Source organism: Calliphora vicina, chromosome 3 (genome assembly GCF_958450345.1).
Source record: "Calliphora vicina chromosome 3, idCalVici1.1, whole genome shotgun sequence".
NCBI classification, from domain to species: domain Eukaryota; kingdom Metazoa; phylum Arthropoda; class Insecta; order Diptera; family Calliphoridae; genus Calliphora; species Calliphora vicina.
The window spans coordinates 40,853,123-40,879,013 of NC_088782.1; the positions used below are offsets into that span (position 1 = coordinate 40,853,123).

The following is a 25,891-nucleotide window of genomic DNA, read 5'->3' on the forward strand; positions in this document are numbered from 1 at the left end:
AATTCAAATAAAAACATCTTATCAAAAAATGATTTATTTCGGGTTTTCAGCAAATTTTTGTATTTATAAGACCCACTGTGTGTATTTTTATGTAATTTAAATTTAGCAAACTATTGATGTAGTAAATCCAAAAATAAACAAGAGAAAAGAACTGTCATTTATACACAAAAGAAGAAACCAATGAGTAAGTCATAGGGGAGATCTGCTCTGTCAAAAACCTAAAAGCTATATGAAAACATAAACAATACTTTTATGTTTAAATCTTTGAGTATTATTTTAAATTGAGTTTTTTTCCGCTCTCTCTCTAAAATACATACATAATTAGTTTTTTTTTTATTTAGTATTTGTTTGTTAAATGTGCTGTGCTTTCAACCCCATGGTTTGTTTTGTTTTTTTTTCTTTTAAGAATTGAGACGCTATCAGCATTTATAAGCTTTTTTGTGTCGATCATTTTGGTGAGAAGTTTTCGTGCAGACAACAACAATGAAGAAATCTATGGTAAGTATTAATTTTAAAGCTTTTATACATAATTTTATGTTTAAGTGTTAACAATTTAGAGATTTTCTATAAAGATTTTTAATGAAAAATGTGGTGCTTTTATAAAAGTGTTAAAAAGTATATTTATATGTGGAAATATTAATTTTAGTTAGAAAATTTTATATAAAAACAAGTAAGAGAGCTATATTCGGCTGTGCCGAATCTTATATACCCTTCTCCAAATTATACTTCAAAATACAAATTTTAAATACTTTTAGGTAAACACATTTTTTTCTCAAAGTTTTTTTTAATTTTTTGGAAATTTTTTTTTCCAATTGTTATTTTTATACCCTTCACCTTCGTGAGAAGGGTATATATAAGTTTGTCATTCCTTTTCTACATTTTTCTTTTCCGACCCTATAAAGTATATATATTCTGGATCCTTGTAGATAGCGGAGTCGATTAAGCCATGTCCGTCTGTCTGTCTGTTGAAATCAATTTTCTGAAGACCCCAGATATCTTCGGGATCCAAATCTTCAATAATTCTGTCAAATGCTTTCGAGAATTTTGCTATTTAAAATCAGCAAAATCGGTCCACAAATGGCTGAGATATGAGGAAAAAACCAAGACAACCTCGATTTTTGACCTATTTTTGACCTATATCTGGCTTACTAAGACATTAATATAGACAATATGGATATCTAATGATAGATATTACAAAGACATTTGCAACGACGTATATAAGACCATAGTAAGATGGACCTACAATGGGTCTAAATCGGAAAAAACAATTTTAACCCGATTTTTTTTTCACAAAAAAAAATTGAAAAAACAAAAAAAAAAATTTAAACTTAAAAAAAAAAAATTTCAAAAATTTAAAATAACAATCGAAAAAAATTTTTTTCCAAAAAATGAAAAAAACAACTGGAAAAAAATTAAATTTTGTTTATCTAAAAATATTTAAAATTTTGAAGTATAATTTGGTGAAGGGTATATAAGATTCGGCACAGCCGAATATAGCACTCTTACTTGTTTTTTTTTAAATTTTAAAATTTTTTTTGTATTTTTATTTATTGTATCTTCACAAAATAATGTGAACTATCAATAATTTGTTCAAATCTTAAATCTAAATATTTATTTTTATTTACGTCCCACCACAGTTGGACGTAGAATTATGTTTAATTTATAGATCCTATCATCTGCGCAGGTCTGTTGGATTCCTTCTTCTTAGTCGGATGTAGCCATTACTTCTTATTAATATTCGTGCAAGTGGGTTTGGGTGAACTTCAAACTTTTTCAAATATGACTCCGCTTGTTTTTTATTTCATTTTTCACCAGAAAGACACCTAGGTCCTTATGAATGTTAATATTTCTCATATACCAGGCCGCTCCTGTTATCATTCTTAATATTTTATTTTGGAATCTTTGAATTTTTTCAATATTGGAAGCTGAGGCCGTGCCCCATAATTGAATTCCATAGCACCATATGGGTTTTATTATTGAGCTGTACAGCTAAAGTTTACTAAACTCAATCTCGAGTTTTTACCAATTAGCCAGTAAATTTGTAGTAATTTTAACTTCATTTGAGTCAATTTCGTATATATATGCTTTTTCCAGGTAAGACGTCGGTGTAGATGCAGACCTAGATATTTAACTTCAGTTTGTTGACTTTGGTCACAGTTTGTTGAGGTATTATATTATTATTTATTAGGATTGGAGGACACGATTCTCTACGCAATGTGAATGTAAGATGTATACATTTTTGCTCGTTTACTTTTATTCTCCATTGTTTTAACCACCTTTCTATGTCGAGTGTATGGTCTTGTAAAAGTACAGATGCTTCTTGGGGGTTTTCATGAATGGCTAGAATAGCTGTGTCATCAGCAGATGTTGATATGTGGTTTCGACTGTTTGTAGGCATATCACAAGTATATAGCAAATATAGGAAGGGACCCAGTATACTTCCTTGGGCTGTGGTGAACTTATAAAGTCTCCCTCTTTAAGAACGAACTTTCGATGACTTAAATAACTTTCTAGAAGCTTGTGTGTGTTGACTGGTAAATATCGTTTTATTTTAATCGATAATCCTTCGTGCTATACTTTGTCGAAGGCTTGCGAAACGTCGATGAAGAGCGCAGAATAATATTTTTTTTTCTTCAAATGTCTTAGATATGATATCTACCAGCCTGTGAGTTTGTTCTATGGTGTTATGTTTTTCTCGAAATCCGAATTGATGAGTTGGAATATAATCAAAATGATTCACTGTCGGCTTTAACTTGTTCATTAAGAGTTTTTCGAATAGCTTTGATATACTATATGACAATAGGCTAATGGTTCTATATGATTCCACATTAGTGTGATCTTTTCCCGGCTTAGGTATCATTGTAACTAAAGAAACCTTCCATTCTGGTGTAAAATTTTTTGTTTGTTTTTTATTTTTTTTTTTTTTGGTGAAAAAAAAATTCGGGTTAAAATTTTTTTTTTATACTTTATATACAAATTTTAAATATTTTTAGGCAAACAAAATTTAAAAAAAAAAAATTAAAATTTTTTTCCAAATTTTATTTTTAACTTTTTAAAATCTTTTTTTTTAATTAATTAGTGAAAAAAAACTTTAAGACAAAAAAAATTTTTTGGTAAAAAAAAATTCGGATAAAGAAATATTTTTCCCGATTTTTACCCATTGTAGGACCAAATTACTATAGCCTTATACATAAATGTACATCGTTTCAATGGACTTTGAAATATCTATCATTAGATATCCATATTGTCTATATTAATGTCTTAGTAATCCATATATTAGATCAAAAATAGGCCAAAAATCGATGTTGTCCCGGTTTTTTCCTTATATCAGCCATTTGTGGGCCGAATAGCAACCGAGCCGGAAGAATTCCCGATATATGGATGTATCAATCATGTTTGTAAGTTATACATACAGACGGACATGGCTATATCAACTTCGCTATCTATAACGATCCAGAATATATATACTTTGTGGGGTCGCAAATGAAAAATGTAGAAATTACAAGCGGAAACAAACTTATATAATATATAATTCTAGATGATCGACCCGGCTTCGCGCGATAGCCATTTATTAATGTTAGTTCTTCAAGTTTATCCAAAAAAAAATCTCTTGTTAAGAAAAATGAGAAGTGAATAGGATGCAAATTATTAAAAAGTAAAATTTCCGAGTTTTTGAACTTTTTTTCTTTACAAACCATCTCCTGAAAACTTCGAATCGAATGAAAAAAAAAATTCAGCCAGATCGCTCCAGCCGTTCTCACGTGATGCCATTACATACATGGACTATTTCATTTTTATATATATAGAAGATAGATATATACCCTTACCACTCATGGTGAAGGGTATAAAAATTGGTGTGCTTGACCTGGTCTTTTTTTTTCAGCTGTTTGTTCTTTGACATTTCTAACTTAACTGGCCAATGATGCTCAGTTAAACCTAGATTATAAACTAAATAAGTAGAAAACAAACTAGGTTTAAACAATGAATTTAGATTATCTTTATCCCACAAACTAGCTGCTAAAGTAATTTAATTTTGGTACCAATACATATTCTCTAACATTATGTTTGTCTTGTGGTCCAATGTGCAAAATTGTTCTCACTCATTCAATTGAAGTTTCTAAATAACTCAAACACATTAGCAGAATATTGTGGCAAAAACCGGTTTCATTGAATTTCCTTTAATGTCTGAATGACTGAAAAAATATTCCATTGAATTAAGACGCAGTTTTTGCAATCTTTTGGACAACATTTTACACTACACTCAAATTTAAAACCATAACAAGATAACTTTCTTTACAATAGTGTCTTCACACGACACTTTTCTCTACAATAGTGTCTTAACAGGACACTTTTGTCTAGAATAAGACACTATTTTAAAAATTGGGTGATCTTTCATAACGAACAATTACAAAAAATTTCAAATTAGTCAAAAGATCCAAACTGAATAAATAACACTATGCAACAAATGAAGACTTTTGGAAAAACACAAGATCATGACAGTATAGGTTCGACTCTACTACCAAAGGGTAGTAAAACCCTATACTCAGTTTGTCCATTTTGGTGACCGATTTTTTTTTATGGGCCCCCAAATTTTCTGAAAATCAGTGGGGCCTCTAAAAAAGGTGTCATCAGTTTTTGGTTAACAGCTAATTCAGACTTTGTGATACGGCTTAGCTTTATATGGCAATAATATAGCTAAGAGTGCGGCAAATAAATTTTGTTAAAACTTGTTTCCAAAAAATAGCTTTTTCGTACACTTTTGTTGAAAAAATATAGGAAGAAAAAATTTTTTTTTTACTTTTTTTAGAATAACTTCCAGGGACTCCTAATTTTTCAATAACAATATTTTGCAAAGTTGTAGCTCCAGTAAATCTGAATAACTCTTGTGAACATATCAATGCAATCCGAACATATCTAGGCATTCTAAATAGCTGTCAAAAATCACTTTGTAGCTTAAAAATTTTAGTTTTTTACTATTTTTTGACCCTAAAACAAAAATTTTTTTGTTAAAAATTTATGTTCGAGGTTATACTTCTCTATTGTGATGGAATAACGAAGAATGGTCAAATTATTATCGGTATGATCCGGGCGCATCACTTTATCCAATCTTGATCACGCAAGACCGGCTTGATGCAAGATATGAAAAAAACATAAAAATTTTTGAAAGTGGGCAAGGTTTGTGGAGCTTCTGAAGAGTAAATATAAGCTTTTTATATAAGTTTTTGATATTGGTGGAAACCTTATGACTTGGAGATTGACATTTTAGTGAAATGAATAAATTTTGTGTTTTTTCGGACGTATTTTACCTTAAAACCTAACAATATTATAAAATGGTGATTTTCCATCAAGAAAAATAAAAATTTTGAATTAATGTAAAATACGAACAGTTACAGAAATCACAATGAAATTTGGAATTAATATAGACCTAAATGTTCTTAAGTCAATGATATCACTAATGTTGCCATTCTTTTTTTTCAAACATCGAAATTCCTAAAACGGGGAAAATGTGTTCAAAAAACTGAGTTTTTTTTACAATATAGCCCACTTTGACGTTATTTACAGTATGATAGTAAAAACGTTTTGTGTGTATATAAACAAATATAGGGATATACAAATATAGGGATATACAAATATGACGAGCTTTTGAGGATCGGTGCTTTGCGTTTTTAGAATTTTTTACTCAAACCTAAAATTTTGTTTCAAAATTGGCCAAGTTTGGATAGGGCTGGGGGTACAATGTCCGCTTCAGTTAGTCAAATTTTACTTTATATGTTTTTGCATTAAGCTATCTTTCCAGATCATAAAAAAATGTATATGTATACGCTTCATATAGCCACGAAGAAAATTAGTATTTTATAAAAGAAAAAATATGGGGACTTTTTTGGGAAAACACTTAAAAAACACACGCATACAAAGTTGAAATATATAAAAAGATACTTCAACTTTGGATGCGTGTAACTTTTTATAGGGACGAAATAATTGTTTATTTTATTTTCTTTAGAATTTGATCACAAATATACGTCGTATATAAAAAACAAATTTCGACCTTTCGTAGGCCCATCATATAAAAAATACAAAAAAAAAGATCGAGCAAAATTTAAAAAAAAATTAAACTTAAATATCTCTTGAACTAAAAGAGATACCTACAGATAAAAGCATATTTTTGTAGATCTTCTCAAGGACTACCTACATTTTAAATTTCAGCTCATTCGGATCATAAATGGCTTTTTGGCGATTTTTTTTTAAATGTGTGACATTGAGGGTTCACTCACTGATCCCCATTCCGAACACCTCAGCCGAGTAAATAATACAGCACAACATAGAAGTGTGAAATTGATCATACTATTTTAACAAAAAATCTTTGTTTTAGCGTAAAAAAATAGTAAAAACGAAAATTGTTAAGGTACAAAGTGATCTTTATGTGCTATTTAGAGTGACTAGACACGTTCAGAATGCATTGATATGTTTTCAAGAGTTGTTTAACTTAACCGTAGCTATAACTTTGCTAAATATTGTTACCGAAAAATTAGGAGACCCTGGAAGTTATTCTAAAAAAAGTAAAAAAAAAATATTTCTTCCTATAATTTTTCAACAAAAGTGCACGAAAAAGCTATTTTTTGGAAAAAAAAATTGTAACAAAATTTATTTGGCGCACTCTTAGCTATATTATTGCCATATAAAGTTAAGCCGTATCACAAAGTCTGAATTAGCTGTTAACCAAAAACTGATGACACCTATTTTAGAGGCCCAACTGATTTTCAGAAATTTTGGGGGCCCATAAAAAAAAATCGGTCATCAAAATGGACAAACTGAGTATAGGGTTTTACTACCCTTTGGTAGTAGAGTCGAACCTATATAGTCATGATCGTGTGTTTTTTTCACTGTTGCACTGTGTAATCGCTCAAATTCGAGGTGTTTAGTACAAAAAATTACAATTATTTGCAATTATTGTATTGCAAAAGAAAAGCATAAATATTACTGCATATAATAAAAAAACTGAATTGTAATAAAACTAAAATAAGGACAATAGTGACACGTGACCTTGAGAGATAGCTATTTATGAACTCATCCGGACAACCCTTTTAAAAGGCGACATCTCAGTCTGCACAATACTCAGAGAAATACCTATCAAAACCAGAGAACTACCTATCCTCATCACAGATTCAATATTTTGGATATTTATTACCAATTGTTTTGCCATCAGTTTTTTCATTATTCACTAATTGTGTTGATAATTAAATTATGTATTGAATAAGACCGTCCACTCGACAGACAATAGTACGCCACACTATTAACATTTAAATTTATGTTAATTTATATTGTGATAAATAGATAAATAAATTTAATCATTTGATTTGATTTGTTTTGAAAACAAAATTTTGACGTTTTTTTATTGAATTTAAAGCTTTTTTTGTTTATTCTAAATTTTACTCTCTAACAATTGTCAACATTTTTGTTATAATTAGCATGTTTATTTATGAGCAACTCTCTTGAAAAAATATACATACATATGTATTTTGTTTAGCACATGTTTTGCACCCTTTAAAATATGTGTTCATTACGATTTGTTGTGACGTTTGTCACTGAAAAGTTTCAGTTTCAATATTTTAAGTGAAAACGAGTTTTAGAGACAATAAAATACTTAATAATTCTTACAAATAAGCTATGAAAACAGTAATTAATTAAACAAGTCTAAACATGATTTTCAAGCATAATGCAATTATTTGCAATTGAAAATATGAGAATATAATGAAAGTGAGGACATAGAAATTTTTTGGTGATAAGGGAATTGCTAGATTAAACATTTATTTAAGCCATCAAATTAGTTTACCATTTTCTATTGTATTTTCCATTTATTCTTCTTTTTTTCCTTAAAAATTTAGTAAATAGCTCTTAAATTGACAGTGATTTGAGAACAAACTAAGGTCATATCACCAGATTGTCAGTGGTACTGAAAATTTATTACTTTTATAGTGCTAATATTTGAATAATTATCTGAATTTTTTTTATTTGACTGCATAAAAATAAAAATGTCATAAAAATTTACAAAGTAAAGTTCAAAAACCTCTAAGCAACAAAGCACAATAAAACCAGTCAGCTCTAAAACGTATTAACTTTACAATAAATCTAAAAAATATTTACTCTAAGCTTAGGCAGGGTTCAGATGATTCGTCGCAACTAAACTTAAAATATATCATAGCACATTTTCTCATATTGTGTTGAATTTAGCTGGTCTCTTGTATTATTAAATTCAGTTGATTTTGAGCTTTTACACAAACTGTCTACAAAAAATCTTGCGGTTTAGTGCTAATATGTTATAAATTATATAAACAAGTTTATTTCTATTTGGATATAATTAAAAGTAATATAACTAAAATAAAAAAATAAATTGTGTAAACTAAGGCATAAAAAACCCTGATAAAACAAACTCCCATTACAATAGTTATTTAGAAAAATCAATAAACGCTTTGTAGCCATTTCTTAAAATTTCGTTTCATTTAGTTCTATCACATGGTTTTAAAATGTGCAGTATAAAATATCGTGGAGAGAATGAATGAATAAATGCTGTCTAGTGGTTAATTTTACTGTCTGTGTTTTTTTGTTCGAAAAAAATAAAATGTGTTTTTTTCTGTCTGCTTTTAGTTTTAAAGTGATTTTAATTTAAAAAAAAATGTGAAAATATTTTTTTATTTTTGTACCTACAAAAGAAAACAAAAAAAATAAAAATAATGGATCCACTTTTAAGAAAAGTAAGTTTCGATTGTGCTGCATAATCAAAATAAAAACGTATTCTTAACAAACAATTTTTCTTTTTGCATTTACCTTGAATTTAAAAAATAAAATTCTTTTGTACTCTAAAATATTATAAATAATGCATGCAATTTAAAGTAGACTAAGTGTCAATTGTGTCTTGTAATCAAAATGAATACTAAAGTAAGCCGCTAAAGATTTGTCACTCTAATAGTGTTAATAAAAATTTTGCAAACAAAAATCAGACGACAAGTAATTGCCAAAAACCTAACTCTTGCAACAATGTATTTTGCGGTTTATCTGACATATGATTTGTTTTATTTTTGTTTGATTAAACAGAGTGTACACATCCATACATAAATATACATAGATTGGAAACTCTTCTGTCAAATACCTAACTCAGTTTTCAATATAGTGTTAATAAAAATTTTGCAAATAAACAACAACAAATTGATAATAAATTAAATGTTTGACTTAAATTAATGGCATGTAAAAGTTTTTAAACATTGGGTAACATAAAGACGACAAGTAATTGTCAAAAACCTAACTCTTGCAACAATGTATTTTGCTGTTTATCAGACATATCATTTGTTTTATTTTTGTTTGATTAAACAGAGTGTACACATCCATACATAAATACACATAGATTGGAAACTCTTTTGTCAAAGACCTAACTCAGTTTTCAATATAGTGTTAATTAAAATTGTGCAAATAAAAAACAAATTGATAATAAATAAAATGTTTGACTTAAATTAATGGCATGTAAAAGTTTTTAAACATTACCCAAGGAGACGACAAGTAATTGTCAAAAACCTAACTCTTGCAACAATATATTTTTCTGTTGTATTAGACATATGATTTGTTTTATTTTTGTTTGAGTGTACACATCCATAGATAAATACATATAGATCGGAAACTCTTCGGTCAAAGACCTAACTCAGTTTTCAATATACATAGTGTTAATACAAATTTTGTAAACAACAAATAAATAATAAATGAAATGTTTGACTTAAATTAATGGCATGTAAAAGTTTTTAAACATAGAAAACATGGAGACGACAAGTAATTGTCAAAAACCTAACTCTTGCAACAATGTATTTTGCTGTTTATCAGACATATGATTTGTTTTATTTTTGTTTGATTAAACAGAGTGTACACATCCATACATAAATATACATAGATTGGAAACTCTTCTGTCAAAGACCTAACTCAGTTTTCAATATAGTGTTAATAAAAATTTTGCAACTAAACATCAAATTGATAATAAATAAAATGTTTGACTTAAATTACTGGCATGTAAAATTTTTTAAACATTGGATAACATAAAGACGACAAGTAATTTTCAAAAACCTAACTCTTGCAACAATATATTTTGCTGCTGTATTAGACATATAATTTGTTTTATTTTTGTTTTAGTCTACACATCCATAGATAAATACATATAGATAGGAAACTCTTCTGTCAAAGACCTAACTCAGTTATTTAAAACCCAAAGCTATGTGAAATTATGTTTGAAAAAAAGCATTATTTAGTAAAAAATATATGGGATACAAAAACAATACTCGTACATTATTTTGAGTAATTTTGTTGTTTGAGTTTTTTTTGCCAGTTTCCCTCCCTCTATGCTCTATGTATAATTCTCTATGGTTTTGAATTTCAGAGTAGTAATAAAATATTGTCAATTTGAACGCATAACAAAATAAATACTTATAATGTTTATTTGCAAAACACTACGTCTCAATTCAATGGAATATTTTTTCATTCATCCAGACTTTAAAGGAAATTAAATGAAACCGGTTTTTGCCACAATCTTCTGCTAATGTGTTTGAGTTATTTAGAAACTTCAATTGAATGAGTGAGAACAATTTTACAGTGGACCACAAGAGAATGTGAATTTGAAACTAATAATACCAAAATGAAATAACTTTAAGAGCTAGTTTTTTGAGATAAAGATAATCTATATTCTTTGTTTAAAGCTAGCTTAAACTAAATTGTTTGTTTATTTAGTTTGTAATCTAGGTTTAACTGAGCATCAACACAAACAGCTGAAAAAATTAAGTAAACAGTAAGAGCATACCATTTTTTTTTTTGTTTACTTTATTAACATTATTATAGTTTTTAATATCCATTTAATTTAAATTACTTTAATTAAACTTTTGCTTTTTTTAAGTCACAGTTCGTAATCAATTAGTGAGATTGGTTAAAGCCCGGTTATATTAGTTTCATGTCTAACTTAACAGCGGGTTAAATTACCTTTAACTGACAAGTAAAAAACTAGCTCTAAACAAATTATTGGAATAAAAACTGTGCTACAGAGCACAGTGATTTAGAAACGTTTTGTTTAATAATTCGGTATCTTGGGAAATTTTGTAGATATTGGTACGAAATTTCTTTTTTTTTCTTAAAGGAATAGACCCAAGCTTTCTTTTGAGCAAAAAAAAATTAAAAATGGACCCATTTTAAAAAAAACTTAGGTTTTGCAAAAAAAAAGTCAAAAATTATTTTGATAGATTTCCCACTCGCATCCCACTAAGCGACGAAATAAGTCTTCAAGGAAAATATCTGAGCTTTATTTTAAGAAAAAAAGGCCCATTTTGAAAAAAAGTCAAAAAAGTTTTTGATTTCGGAAAAAAAATATTAAAATTTTTTTTATTTTTTTTTTATATATTTTTTTTTCGATTGAAGAAATAGCTATCTAAACTATTTGGGACACATTTTGCTAAGAACAATAGGTAATAAGTTACATGGATGAGATGGCCAAAATGTTCTTGACCGATCTTGTTGAAAAATTGTGTCTGAATTACTATCCAATAGATAGTAATTCAGATCTAACCTTGCACTGTGGTAAATTCCGGCCAAAAATGTTTTTATTGGTTTTTTTAATTTTTATAAAATTTTGATGGTAAATTTTTCTTAACAATTCAGAATATACAGTATCATAATTATTTTGGCTATAAAGTAACTATATCGTTATTTATAGTGCTGTAAAGTCAAAGGTTTTTTCCTTGTCATTTTAATAGAAAAATGTGATTTTTTTTGCTTTTGAATCGAAAATTAGTACATGTTTATATAACACAGTTAGCAGTTAACCATTCCACGTAGTTATTACGGAGTTTTTGCGTGTTCTTTTTATGTAAAAGTGAAGTGATTAGGAACTAGTTTTAAATCTATAGAAACTAAATTTTAAAAAAAAGTTTGAAAGGCCAGAACAAATTAAAAGGGGCTATTAGAGGTTAAGTGTAAATTACTTCTAATACTGTAAAGTATCAAAAGTAAGTACTATAAATTTCAGCTGCAATTATCTGCCATTCCAATAACAAGAACGATTTCAGTGCCTTCATATTTTACACATTTTGTTTGTATTTTTTTGCCCAATTTCAAAAATTATGTAAGTTTCAGACTTATTTACGTCTATGCTGAATTGGCCAAACCATGTATATGTATGTCGAAATTTTTTCAATGCATCATTTATGTTATTTTTAATTATAAACCTAATTGAATCCATTTACATAAATGATATACTTTTTTCGATAATTTTATAACGTCAATGTTTGTTCCTATATGTAATTTATAATATTTTTTGCGATGGATCAAGTGTGTTTTACTTAAATGTACACCAAATTTCAAATTTTACATGAATAACCTAACTTTTTCGATAATTTCAAAACGTCCACGTTAGTTTGGCCAAACCCTGTATATGTATTCCGAAATTTGTACGACCATTTTTTTCAATCACTTATGCTATTCTTCATTATTGGACTAAATTTCGGGCATTTACATGAATTTCGATGCTTTTAAAACGTCCATGATTGTTTAGACAAACTCTGTATACGTAATCCGAAATTTGAATGACCGATTTTTTTTTCGATCACATATTTTATTCTTTATTTTTGGAATAAATTTCAGCCTCTTACATGCAATTTTTTGATACTTTTAGAACGTCCATGCTTTTTTGACCAAACCCTGTACTTGAACATCGAAATATTTATCGATCGGTTGATTATGTTATTTTTAATACAAATACCAAATTTTAAGCATTTTTATCAAGAAATAAAGAAGTTATGGATTTTGTGGCAGGAATTGACCACCGTGCTTTGGTGCAAATTTCATCCCGATCGGAAGACATCGATTTTAAAATTTGGTTCACTTGACTTATTTGGAGCGAAATTTGTGTAGATACATATGTAAATTAAACCCCAATTTCGGAAGGACGTTTGTATGGGGGCTAAGTGAAATAATGTACCGATTTCAGCCAGTTTCAATACGCTTCGTCCTTGGGCCGAAAAATTATATGAAAATTATATGTGCCAAATTTGATCGAAATATCTTCAAAATTACGACCTGGGGCCTATTTCACTAAACTACAATTCTACAAGTTTACAAGTTACAATCACAAGTCTAATTCTTACAAGTGCTGATAAATTGTGTTTCATTAAAATTTCCACACACTTGTAGCTTTTTGCACTTGTAAACTACAATTTCTACAATTACAAGTTCTTGTACATATATATCGTGATATTAATTTTACAATTCTTATTTATTATTACTCAAAATGCTAAAATATCCTATAAAAACGCAATATAACATATTTCAATAATATTTCTTATATAAAAAATATTTTTTAAGTCGAATTTTTTTTTCATCCAAAAAAAAAATTAAAAATCCAAAAAAAATGTTTTTAAATTTAAAAAATTAAAATTTTTTTTAAAATTAAAAAAAAAAATTTTAATTTTTTAAAAAAAAAAATTAAAATAACAATTCGAAAAATATTTTTTCCAAAAAAATTTAAATTTTGTATTTTGAAGTATAATTTGGTGAAGAGTGTATAAGATTCGGCATAGTCGGATATAGCTCTCTTACTTGTTTATACCCAATCTATCGGAAAATGTGCGGGGACTGATAAAAATAAATACTTTTGCAATTTTGGGTACTAATTTAGAATTGTCTATATATGTTTAGATTTCCAAAGTGGCTATTCCCAAAGGCAAAAAAAACAAGTAAGAAAGTATAGTCTGTGAAGCCCGACTATATAATACCCTACATCAATCGCCTTAAAATTAGGTGGCATAACTTCTGTATATATGAAACCTATTTAATAGTAAACAAAATAAATAAAGCGTTACTTTAATATAGAAAGCCCCTAATTCGTGTTTTTTATAAGCCCAGATTTTTGATTATTTCGATAAATGGTCCAATCATACTATATCATATTTAGCAAAAAAATTCGTCTTAAAAAAACACGAGTTAGGGCCTTTCTATATTAAGGTAACCAAATGCTAATTAATATTAAAATTTTGTTTAAAATTTTATTTCAATTTATCATTCACTTGTAACTTGTAAAATTTTTTCGAGGGTCTCCGTCGACCCTAAGCTTTTTTTCTACAATTCTACAATTCTACAAGTTTACAAGTGCAAATTTAGTTTAGTGAAACAAAACCACTTGTAGAAGTATGACTTGTAGACTTGTGACTTGTAAAATTCACTTGTAGCTACAAACTTGTAATTGTATTTTGATGAAACGCAATTATTCACAAGTTCACAATTTTACAGCAAAAACACTTGTAATTGTGAACTTGTAGCTTAGTGAAATATGCCCCTGGTATCAAATATACAATGGAAGTTAAACAAATCTTTAGCCACCGGAGCTTGTTTAATAGATTTCGAAAAGGCGTTTGATAACGTCTGGATTCCTGGGGCCTATTTCACTAAACTACAATTCTACAAGTTTACAAGTTACAATTACAAGTCTAATTGAAGCCCGACCATATGATACCCTACATCAATCGCCTTTGAATTAGGTGGCATAACTTCTGTATATATGAAACCTATTTAAAAATAAATAAATCGTTACTTTAATATATAAATGCCCTAACTCGTGTTTTTTATAAGCCCAGATTTTCGATTATTTCGATAAATGGTCACTTCATATATCATATTTAGCAAAAAAATTTCGACTTAAAACAAACACGAGTTAGGGTCTTTCTATATTAAGGTAACCAAATGCTAATTAATATTAAAAATTTTGGATATTGTGTTTATTTTAACTAATTTTTATTAAAAAATAGTTAAAAATCAAATTTTATTTCAATTTATAATTCATTTTTTATAATTGTTTATAATTGTAACTTGTAAAAAATTGTCTGAGGGTCTCCGTCGACCCTAAGCTTTTTTCTACAATTCTACAATTCTACAAGTTTACAAGTGCAAATTTAGTTTAGTGAAACAAAACCACTTGTAGAAGTATGACTTGTAGACTTGTGACTTGTAAAATTCACTTGTAGCTACAAACTTGTAATTGTATTTTGATGAAACACAATTATTCACAAGTTCACAATTTTACAGGCAAAAACACTTGTAATTGCGAACTTGTAGCTTAGTGAAATAGGCCCCTGTACTTTGCGCAAAAGGTTTATATGGACAGCCAATCAGCCAGCCAGAAGGATGGACGGACATCGTTTAATCGACTCAAAAAGTGATTCTGAGACGATTTGTATACTTTAAGATGGGTGTTAGACTAATATTTTTGGACGTTACAAACATCTGCACAAACGCATTATACCCTCCCCACTATGCATAGCTATGGTGGTGTAGGGTATGAAAATCTCCGGGTATTCCCGGAAATAAGGCTATTTTTTAATTTCCTCCTGGGAAGGCAAAAAGTCCGGGAAGTCATTAATTCTAAATCTGCTGGATACGCTATAAAAAGAATTCGATCTTGGGTTGAATCGAAATTTGTCAAAACAATTCACTATTCTGTCCCGACGAAGATCTTAAAAGTAGTTCGGAAAGATCGATTTGAGAATACTTCCTATAACAATCCACAATACTTTATGGGGTCGCAAATGAAAAGTGTAGAATTTACAAACGGAATGACAAACTCATATATACTCCTCGTTTTTTTATTTAATATTTCATACTCAAGTGAATAATTCTCAGTCATGTCAATAACCCTTTTATTTTTTATTGATAGATAATTGTTTACAATGTTAAGTTTAATAAATATTGCTGATACTCCTAGTATTAATGTTTCCATATCAATTTCTGTTACTGTCTTAATGACAATGATTGCTTGTGCAGTTATTAATTAATATTGTTTTAACTCTTTGCGGTTTAGTGGTCACTTAACTAACCACCTTTTTTATAGTCTTTAAAACATAGTTTATTGGCATTTTGCTAAATAAACAATTATATTTTTTGCCGTCATCGTTTATGGGTTTTTGCAAAAATTTGCCGTCAGATACCTATATAAAGACTTTCACGCATTCAATAAAAAACAAGTAAGAAAGTATGATCGTTCAAGCCGGATCATATAATAGCCTACACTAAGTAAAAGAGCAAAAACATTTTTCTTTTAAAATTTCAATAATTTATATGTTTGAGTGATTTTCGTAAGTGGGCCTTATATAGGGGCTATGACCAATTATGGACCGATCACCATGAAATTAGGTCGTGTGATTTATGTCTATATGAAAGTTATTTATGTTGAATTTTGTGTGTATACCAACATTTTTAAGGGATTTATGCACGTTAAAGTGATTTTCGGAAGCGGGTCTATATGGGAGCTATGACTAATTATGGACCGATCGTAACAAACTTTGGTGACATGAATTTCGTATATATTAAACTTATTTGGAGCGAAATTTATGTAGATACCTATATAAATTAAACATTTATGACCGATAAAGTCCAATTTCGTGAGGACATTTGTATGGGGGCTAGGTGAAATAACGAATCGATTTCAGCCATTTTCTATAGGCTTGGTCCTTCTGACAAAAAAATAATATGTACTAAATTACATCTGCACAAACGCATTATACCCTCCCCACTATGATGGCGTAGGGTATAAAAAGCACAGAGTATTTATTGATCATTGAATTCAGTGTTACTTTGCTTTTTCGTTTGTTTGGTCAACAGCCTTGGAATGGAGTCGTTTTTTATGTTTTGATTTATTTTCTTACTTTTTATAATAAACTAATCTTGAATAGTTTTTCCCTACACCTATACCTTAGTATTATGTTTTTTGGCTCCCTAGGCAACGGTCCTACAACCACCCTAAAATATAACGTTCAACGCAGAGTCATTTTCTGAGGCGATTTAATAATATCCGTCCATCCGTCTGTCCAAGTACCAACTTATAGGAATACTTTTTGTCGTTTTATAAAATGAGGCTCTACAAATTAAAATTTTGGCCTTGGCTTTATTGTATTTTGATAATCTTCATCATGAGTGGTAAGGGTAATTTGCAATACCATAATGAAAATGGGAGAATCCATTCCAAAACCGACAGAAAATTTTAATTTTTGGTTTTGTCATGTCCGACATTAGTGAATTTTACCACAGATATTAATTATACATACAAATCATAGGCTTTTTGACTCCAGACAGTTTCCTTTACAGAAATATACTGAAATGTTTAGGGTTTAACACAATTGTTTTCAACTTATTACCTTAAAACATACTAAACATCCATTTTCATTTCAATAAACACAAATAAGACCCATCCCAATTATATGTCTATAGTATTTATGTTCTTAGTTCTAATAATTCTTTCTCCCCTGCTCTAAGCAAAATAAATATTCATATAAAATTAATTAGAAAATCATAATCCTCAAAGTACGCTAAATAAATATAATTGATTATTATCTTTGCAAACCATTTTTTAAAATAAAAGAAGCAAAAAAGCAAATTATTAAACGCACCACATGCGTAAAACCACAAATCCACAATAATCCATTTATTTTTACCTGTTAAATACATATTTAAATAACTAATACTAGAACCTCAATACTAATAAATTTCTACCTTCTTTCAGGAAACCTCACCACAAGCAATTGCTGCAGCCAATAGCTCATCACAACACCCACCAGCCACAACTGCCCCCAGGGAAACAAATAAATGGCAACGTTTCAAACATGCCATATTCTCACCCTGGTACCGCAAGATCTCAGTGGAGCCCACTATGTTCCTCTACATGTTTGCCTTCATGAATACCTCAGTGGTGGAGCATGATTTCTATCTACAAAAGGCCTGTCGTGTCAATAACAATTTCACCGATGACATCTGTGAACACATTAAGGACAGCGAAAATGCTGAATACAAAAAACTAGTACAAATCACTACCGCCCGATTCTATCAATGGGAATCGATAGCGGCTCATGTGTTTCCCATTATATTGGCCCTGTTTTTGGGCTCATTCTCCGATAGAAGAGGCAGAAAATTTCCCCTGCTAATGGGTTTGTGTGGTAAATTCTTATTTTCTGTGATGATTGTGGTGAATGCTAAAATGAAAACATGGCCCTTGGAAATGGTCATCTATACGGCGACTTTGCCAAGTGCTTTGACGGGAGCAGATGTGGCCATATTTGCTTCATGTTTTGCCTATATCTCGGATATTTCCACGTTGCGGAATCGTACCATGAGAGTGACAATTTTGGATATTTGCTATTTGAGTGCTATGCCCACGGGAGTGGCTTTGGGTTCATATTTATTTTACAATCACTTCAATCGTTCCTATGCGAATATGTTTGCCTTGAATGCTTCGCTGTTGGCAGCTTCCATTATTTATACGATATTTGCTTTGGAGGTATGTGTACAATTCAAAACCTATCATATGATTTTGTATGGTACACTTAAATGTATTATTTCAATCGCTGTTATAATTATGCGACATTAACAGAGACAATGAGTATGACTGCACAGTGGGGCAGAATCAAATTTTTTTGGAAATAAATCTGACATTCCTAAACGGCTGTTCGATCGGGAAATTTGACGTGGGCGTAACCAAGGAACATTTGAGTTCAAGCTATTAAAATGGGCGCTATAAAATATCCAGGGGCGGGACTATAGCGACTCTAAGTAGGGTATCGTCGACATTTTAAATTTTTAAACACGTACCATATATTTGTTTCAAGGCTTTTTATATTTTTAAAAAGCGCTCAACTAGTCTTATAATTTCCGAGCTATAGGCATTTCAAAATTTACATTTTAAAATTTTGCTATACCTTTGTCCGATTTTTTTAAATATATAGGGCGTACTTTGGACCGAATGGACTCGAATTTTCGTTGTTAGTTAGACAACTAAATTGCCAATAATATGCAAAAGATTTTAGAGCAATAAAAATTATGGATACAAAAATAAAAGATTTTCAATTTAAGTATTCAAAAAATAGTCGATTTTTGGTGTGTTTTGGACGAAAAGGCGGCATAACTTTTTTTTTATTAAAAATAAGCTTTCTTTAAGAACATATAACAACTTTATATATTTCTGTTTCGGTTTCTTTATGAAGAACATTTTGGTATAAAAAACATGTCATATTTTTCGAATATGTCACCCCTACCCCCTTAGGAATTTGACCTATTTTTTTTATCAAAATTTCAATTTGGGCCTCATGTTCCAAAATCTCAAAGCTGGGTTAGAAAACGCAAATCAGCTTTGGAAACCTTGATGTGTTCCTTATTTATCACCAAAGTATCTTCCGAACCCCGAAGAAAATGTGGACCCTGCACTTCAATTTTAAGGAATTTCGGGATTCCCTTTGACCTTATGACATGTGTTTTTACACTTTGATATTTACAATGACAATAAACTTTGAAAATTTCGTTAAGTTTTGTTAATAAATAAAAATTTTATTAAATTTTTTGAGTTTCTAAAACAAAAATTTGTATCAAAATTTTAAAAGGATTGCAAATATTAGGAACAATTTTATTTATTACGAACATTTTTTTGTTTGAATAAGTTAATTTTTGGTCTTACAACGAAAACTTCAAGTCAATATCTCAATTAGATTAAAAAATATGACACTTTAAATCTCCGTCCTTCAAAAATATTTAATTTTTTACAATTGAACCAGTATGAACAATTCGTATAGAAGGACATCGTCTATAATCAAATGAAATTTGTGACTGCCACGTTAGATTGCATGATGAGATACAGGGCGGCAAAATCGACCACCTCTGGATAGGAAAACTTTGAAAATCTTGTAAGTTGTACAAATATGGACAGAATTCAATGAATGAATATTATAAATCAAGTAGAAAGATGAAGAAATTCTGTTTATTTCAAGTTATATTTTATAGCTTAACTCATTCAGCCATGGTTTTATGTGTATAAATAAGTTTATGAAAAATAAGAATAAATAAAAATTTACCCAAAGGTTTTTATAGAATATGGATGGTTAGTTTATTAACCACCATGTGGGTTGACATTAAAGCTAATTATTTTGACTAAATTTCTTGATCAAAACAAACGAAATAGCTGTGTAGGTGAAACATTCTCCAATTTTATTATATCATTTGGTATATCTCCATATCCTGTGTAATCACGGGTTCTTCCAATCTAAAATTGGTTCCTAATTTTGATAGCACCAAAGCAGTTTCGGTAGATAAGTCACTAACGGATATATTAGCTAAATTTCATAGAGGTATGTCATCATACGAATCAAAATCAACATCAAATTTTGATTGGACTCCAATGGTATGTCACCGAGCATCAACAAATCGTTTTGCTCCTAATAATTCTCTTCTTCCTCGGTTTCAAGACAGCAGATATTTTCACCATCCGAAGTTATACCTTCCAACAAAATATCTTCTATATTCACGTTCATAAAATTAAATAAAACAAATAAAAGAGAGCTATATTCGGCTGTGCCGAATCTTATTTACCCTTCACCAAATTATACTTCAAAATAAGAATTTAAATATTTTTAAGTAAACAAAATTTTTCGAATTGTTTTTATACCCTTCACCTTCGTGAGAAGGGTATATATAAGTTTGTCATTCCGTTTGTAATTTCTACATTTTTCATTTCCGACCCTATAAAGTATATATATTCTGGATCCTTATAGATAGCGGAGTCGATTAAGCCATATCCGTCTGTCTGTCTGACCGTCTGTCTGTCTGTTGAAATCAATTTTCTGAAGACCCCAGATATCTTCGGGATCCAAATCTTCAATAACTCAGTCAGACATGCTTTCGAGAATTTTGCTATTTAAAATCAGCAAAATCGGTCCACAAATGGCTGAGATATGAGGAAAAAACCAAGACAACTTCGATTTTTGACTTATATCTGGATTACTAAGGCATTAATATAGACAATATGGATATCTAATGATAGATATTTCAAAGACATTTGCAACGTATATAAGACCATAGTAAGTTGGACCTACAATGGGTCAAAATCGGAAAAAAAATTTTTAACCCGAATTTTTTTTTTCAAAAAAAAAATTTAAAAGACAAAAAAATTTTTAAAATTTAAAAAAAAAATTTAAAATTTAAAAAAAAAATTTAAAATTTAAAAAAAAAAATTTTAAAATTTAAAATAATCAAAAATTTTTTTTTTCCAAAAAATTAAAAAATTAAGTTTTGTTTACCTAAAAATATTTAAAATTTTAAGGTATAATTTGGTGAAGGGTATATAAGATTCGGCACAGCCGAATATAGCACTCTTACTTGTTTAAATTTAAATTTTTTTTTAATATTTAGCCAAAAAAAATGTTGATGAAAAAAACAATTCCCGTTAAAAAATATTTTTTTCGATTTTGACCCATTGTAGGTCCAACTTATATATGTCGTCGCAAAGGTCTTTAAAATATCATCAGATATCCATATTGTCTATATTAATGACTTAGTAATCCAGATATAGGTCAAAAATAGGTAAAAAATTGAGGTTGTCCTGGTTTTTCCTTATATTTCAGCCATTTGTGGACCGATTTTCTCGATTTTAATTAGCAACCGGGGGCTTCGGAAAGACTGACAGACAGGCGGACATGGCTTAGTCGACTCCGCTCTCTATAAGGATCCAGAATATATATACTTTATAGGGTCGGAAAATTATATTGTGGAAATTACAAACGGAATGACAAACTTATATATTAGGGTTCTATTTCCTGAAAAAAGTCGAAATCGACTTTTTGGTCGGAAAAAAGTCGAACAATCGATTATGTTATCTCAAAAGTCGAATAGTCGAAAATAGTCGAAAAAAAGTCGAATAGTCGATAAAAGTCGACTTTTTACATTGTTAAAAAAATATTACACTTGCATTTTTTGTAGTGTATGCTAATATATGTAAATAATAAATAAATGTTTATAAAATAAAGCTTTTTTCTACACAAAATTCTTACAACATTATTCTTGATAAATTTCATTTTTATTGCTAAACATTACAAAAGGCGCATCAATAAATGTAGAAACCATGTATTTTTTACAAGAAATGGTAAAAAGTTGAAAAGTCGAAAAAAGTCGATTAACTAAAAAGTCGAAAGTTCGAAAAGTCGACTTTTAATAAACTACCAAAAGTCGAAAGTTCGAAAAGTCGACTTTTTAAAAAACGGAAAAAGTCGAAAGGTCGAAAAGTCGACTTTTTGTTTCAGCTATAGAACCCTATTATATATGAATACCCTTCTCACAAAGGTGAAGGCTATAATTATGTTGAGAAACACATTATATAAAACCTATTTCAGTCACAGTGGTTAATAATCTAACCACCCTATTACTGACATTATTTATCAAGGAGTATAGTATAAAATTTAACTTTGTTAGCACAAGACAAACAAACAAATACTAAGTAACAAAGTGACACAGAACAAAAAAATTAATTGTTTAGCAAAATGCCAATAGATGGATGCCAATAAAAATGTTTTAAATACCGTAGAAAAGGTGGTTAGAAAAGTGACCACTTAACTGCAAACAGTTAAAAGATATTGATGTTTACATTTTTTCCCCCGACTTTATTTTGTTATTACTTCAAAATAATACGTAACATGTTTTTTGAAAATATCTCAATCCACATAGACGTGAAATATAATCAAAGTCACATTTTTTAAATGAGTTTGATAAATGAAATTTGACTGTATCCCACATTCTATTCTAACACAAATTTAATTTTCTTAAAGCCTATGTCCTCCTCTACAATTCGTAGATACATCATTTTGCAATCGGACCAATATGTTAGAAGATCCAAATTTATTAGCACTGATCCCAGAACTGAACAATTGTATATTTTAAAATTGTTTTATATTTTTCTTAATTTTCTTTATTTTTGATTTTCAGTGGCAAACTACTCCCAAACAAAGACCCCTAAGAGAAGTGGGCTGTTGTGGCCTGATACCAGATTTCTTCGATAAACAGCATATCATAGATTCCTTTACGGTGTTGGTAAGAAAACGTCCTGGTCCTCGTCGCAGTTTTCTGATCCTTCTACTGATTTCTATGGCCTTATATACGTTCCAAAGAGATGAGGGTCAATATTTGTACATGTATACCAGCTTTAAATTTAAATGGGATATAAATATTTACAGTACATTCAAGACGGTCAAATCATCGGCTTTTGTCTTGGCCATGTTATTGGCTGTGCCGCTAATGAATAAGGTGTTAAACTGGAGGGATACGGTAAGTTGATTGTAGGTATTATAGTTGAAACAAAAAGTCTACTTTTCGACTTTTATAAACATTTAAATAGTGGAATTTGCTAATTTAAGAAAGTTGGCTTTCGAGTCTTAATACTATTTTAATGTAAAAACATTGATTGCAGGTTTTATTGATAACTTTTTTTTTGGAAAAAGTCGAATGTTCGATTATTCGAAAGTCAATTTATTGAACTCTAGTTAATATTACAACTATTTCTTCCTATAAAAATAATTGTAATTTATTCTCTTCTAGACCATTGTCTTCATTGGAGCTTGGGCTCATGCCATTGCCCGTCTCTTCTACTACTTCGCTACAACGGGCACTTTGTTCTATGTGGGTGGTTTGGTTAGCAGTTTGGGTCCCATTGTTGGACCCATGATACGTGCCATGACCTCAAAAGTAGTACCACTATCCGAAAGAGGCAAAGTCTTTGCTCTATTATCGGTGTGTGATAATGCAGTGCCCTTTGTAAGTGGTGTCTGTTACTCTCAAGTCTATCGGGCGACTTTAAACGATGATGGTCAAGGTGGCAATGGAGTCTTTCTGTTGACCATTGCCACACAAATGGCGGTGTTTGTGTTAATACTGTAAGTAATATATCATACATATTTCATCTATTTGTATTTCAGTTAATTATTAATATGAAATTTCTTTTTTATTTCAGTTCCATACACTTGGTATTGGGTGATGCTCCCATGGCTGTGCCAGAGGTTAGTGAAAAAGAAACCGCCATTGTTCATGATGCAGCCGCCATTGAAACTACAAAACCAGAGGAGGTTACTTCTAGTAATAGTACAAAATATTAGTTATTAAACAGTTTTAATTTTGGAAAAAAAACTCCTATATTTGTTTTATAACGACTTTAAGACAATAGTAAAACAGTAAAACAGAGTTGTAGTGAACTCATAGGGACCCCCAATATTAGTTCGATATACGCCAAGTTCGTCATATCCGTATTATTTAAAACGAATTTAAAATAATATTGGGGCCAAAAAATGAGTTCGCTATAATCATAGGTTTCATTATAATCATGTTTATATATTTAGTTTAAAGTATAATATAGTTTTAGATTTAATATTTTATGTTAAATATTGTTTTTAGAATTTAAGTTTAAATTTTGTTTTTTTTTCTCTAAATTTAAGTATAAGATGCTTTAATAAATTTTATAAACTTTTTAAAAAAATACGAATTTCTAATTTGTCTTGTATTTATTTCAAAGGTACTTTCTATCATGCGAAAAATGCATTAAATAATGCTTCAAATAAAATAAATATAGAAGCCGGTTTAATTAAAATTTTCTGAGTTTTCACAAAACTCTTAGGGCTTAATTAATTTCGATTTACGTTTAAGCCCGTTTATGCCCGCCTTAGGGTGGCATAATTTATAGGTAAAAGAATATAAGGTTAATTTAAATTCAAAAATTGCCAGGTTTTGATTTAAACCATTGGTCTCCAGCAGTACGCCCGCAGGCACCATCTATGTGTGAGTTTCTTATATATCACAGTGGTCCAAATGCTCAATCTAGCCGGAAAAAAGTCATTTTTTTAAATGTTTCAAAAGCAAATTTTTTGTATGGTAATATGTTGACAAGTGTCCATTAGGGTGGCCCTTAATAAACGAAAGTTGGATTTTTGCTATTCTCACCCCCCAGTTTGGTGAACACTAGTAAAAAAATCATCCTGAAAAAATTTTAGGTAAATCGGTTGGGGTTAAGACGTGCCGCAAGCCCTCTGAAGTTTTGAGATGCATTTACAAGGGGGAAAAATGCATTTTTTTCAGTTTTTGTAAAAATTTTGCCATTAAAAAATTATGTGTACGCAATTGTCGTTCTAATGAGACATAAAAAACAGAAATTGGTCAAAAAATGTTAAAGTTATTAAAAATTCGCCAGGCCATTAACGTGTTTCAGGCAACTAGAACAATAAAGGTAGGAACAAAATTAACATATTTTGATAAATATTAAAATAAAAGCTCATTTTTACTTAAAATATGTCCATATCTACTTGTGTATGAGTAGGATACCGTTAACCTATTCTTAGGTATGAACAAAAATATACAAATTTTTTAACGGCAGTTTTAAAACTCCATTTTCAAATTTTTAAAAATTTTGTTAAACAAATTTCAGAATTTTTTGATCATCTCATTGGGATTTATTAAGAATATAATAGGAAATAAAAACGTGAAAAAATTATGAAAATATCTCTTATAGTTTTCCGTAACTGAGATTTAAATTTTGAAATTTTCGAGAAAAACCAATTATTTAGCAATTTTTTGGCGAATGAGCCGAATTTCCTTACTCTTATGAATTTTAAGCAAAACTTATTCAGAATATTATAGGTCAGATAATTCTAAATATACTGTGAAATTTTTACCAAAATCGGAAAACGCTAACCCTTAAATCGTGAAGGTCAAAGGTCAAATTTTTCAATATTTGGAATTTTTAATGGAGAGATAGTGAAATATTATATACTTTTCGGCCGATTTTGATGAAACTTAAGAAAAATATAACATAAACTCGAGGGTTTATAATAACAGCACAATAATGGAAATTAACATTTAATGGCACTTGGGGTTAAAATTACCCAAACTTTTAAAATCATAATTTTTTTTATAGTTTTAGAAGTTAGGGGTCATTTTAACCCCAAGTGCTATATAGGGTCAATTAAAATTTTTCTGCTGTTTTGTAAATACTAGGCTTTGTGTTATATTTTTGTTAAATTTCATCAAAATCGGCCCA

The 25,891-nt window shown here is 29.4% G+C and overlaps 1 protein-coding gene across 1 annotated transcript; it reads left to right on the forward strand.

Moving 5' to 3' along the window:
* Positions 1-420: 420 nt before the first annotated feature.
* LOC135953179 (probable peptidoglycan muropeptide transporter SLC46) lies at positions 421-24,040 on the forward strand. Its single transcript, XM_065502905.1, has 5 exons — positions 421-498; positions 17,564-18,334; positions 22,798-23,136; positions 23,407-23,741; positions 23,819-24,040. The coding sequence occupies exons 1-5, from the start codon at positions 484-486 to the stop codon at positions 23,958-23,960; spliced, it is 1,602 nt and encodes a 533-aa protein (XP_065358977.1). The 5' UTR covers positions 421-483; the 3' UTR covers positions 23,961-24,040.
* Positions 24,041-25,891: the final 1,851 nt, after the last annotated feature.